Below are 1,416 nucleotides of genomic sequence, written 5' to 3'. Positions count from 1 at the left end.
GTCAAGTCAAAATTTTGTGAAAGTGTTACAACTCGAAGTGGAAAGATAGTTGGTGGAGTTGAAAAACAAAAAGGAAGATTAGATGAAAAAAATAATAAAGAAGAAAAAGAAAATAAAAAAAGAAGGAAAAGAAAAAGAGACTAGTGAGGTAAGAAAAGAAGAAAAGCCAAACTCACTAGTACAGAAAAAATACCCTACCTGATAGCTCCGTTAACAGCCAAAAGAGAAGAATAGTTTGCAAGATTCTTGGAAATATTCAAAACTCTGCAAATCAACATCCCTTTTATTGAGGCCTTGGAGAAAATGCAAATTTACTCCAAGTTCATGAAAGAACTGCTATCCAAAAAACGGAGTTATCAAGAAAAAGAAATTTTTTCACTCAATGCCACTTGTAGTGCGATTCTTCAAACAAACATTCCTCAAAAATCTAAAGATCCAGGCAATGTCACCATTCCAGTTACTATTGGAAATGTGTCCATAGGCAAAGCTCTTATCGATCTTGGAGTCAGCGTAAGCTTGATGCCACTGTCCATGATGAAAAGAATTGGAGGAATACAATTAAAGCCTACAAGGATGTCCTTGCAACTAGCAGATAGATCCATAAAATATCCTGAAGGAGTTGCAGAGGATGTTCTGGTCAAAGTGGACAAATTCTTGATTCCGGATGATTTTGCTATCATTGACATAATTGAAGATACGGAGATCCCGCTCATTTTAGGGAGACCCTTTATGAGCACAGCAAAAATGGGGATCGACATGAAAAATGGCAAATTATTAGTCCGAGTTGCAAACGATAAAATCGAATTTGACATTTTCCATGCAATGCATCATCCGAAGGATAAAGGGCAATGTCTGCAACTAGATGTTATTGAAGAAATTTGTGCAGAGCACCCTCAACCTGATAAATCCTCGGAGATACAAGAAAATAGAGTGGAAGAAGAAATCATCAGACATTTTTCTGATGAATTATTCCTCCACCAAACTCCAAGTGGACCAGCCGAAAAAGAATCAAAACTGGAACTCAAGGAATTGCCATCCCATTTGAAATATGTTTTCTTAAATGGGGAAACCAACAATCCATTTATCATTAATAATGAGCTGTCCAAATTGGAATAGGAAAAACTTATACAAGTCTTGAAAAAGCATCAAGCAGCACTGGGATGGACCTTAAAAGATCTCAAAGGCATCAGTCCATCATATTGCATGCATAAAATCATGATGGAAGATGATTACAAACCATGTGCTCAACCACAAAGAAGACTTAATCCGACAATGAAGGACGTAGTAAGGAAAGAGATTGTAAAAATGTTAGAGGCTGGCATGATTTACCCCATTTCAGATAGGAAATTGGTAAGTCCAGTCCAAGTGGTGCCGAAAAAGGAGGGAGGACAGTGATCCGAAATGAAAACAATGAAC

At 37.1% G+C, this 1,416-nt stretch overlaps 1 protein-coding gene across 1 annotated transcript; it reads left to right on the top strand.

Annotated features, from left to right (window-relative positions):
- Positions 1-303: 303 nt before the first annotated feature.
- On the top strand, positions 304-1,116 carry LOC109337782. The gene has a single exon (XM_019574831.1). It carries the CDS (start codon positions 304-306, stop codon positions 1,114-1,116), a length of 813 nt encoding a protein of 270 aa, XP_019430376.1.
- Positions 1,117-1,416: the final 300 nt, after the last annotated feature.

Source organism: Lupinus angustifolius, unplaced genomic scaffold (assembly GCF_001865875.1).
Source record: "Lupinus angustifolius cultivar Tanjil unplaced genomic scaffold, LupAngTanjil_v1.0 Scaffold_10_166, whole genome shotgun sequence".
In the NCBI taxonomy this organism is placed as follows: domain Eukaryota; kingdom Viridiplantae; phylum Streptophyta; class Magnoliopsida; order Fabales; family Fabaceae; genus Lupinus; species Lupinus angustifolius.
The sequence above is the reverse complement of the archived record's forward strand: the minus strand, read 5'-3'. Positions and strand labels throughout refer to the sequence as shown.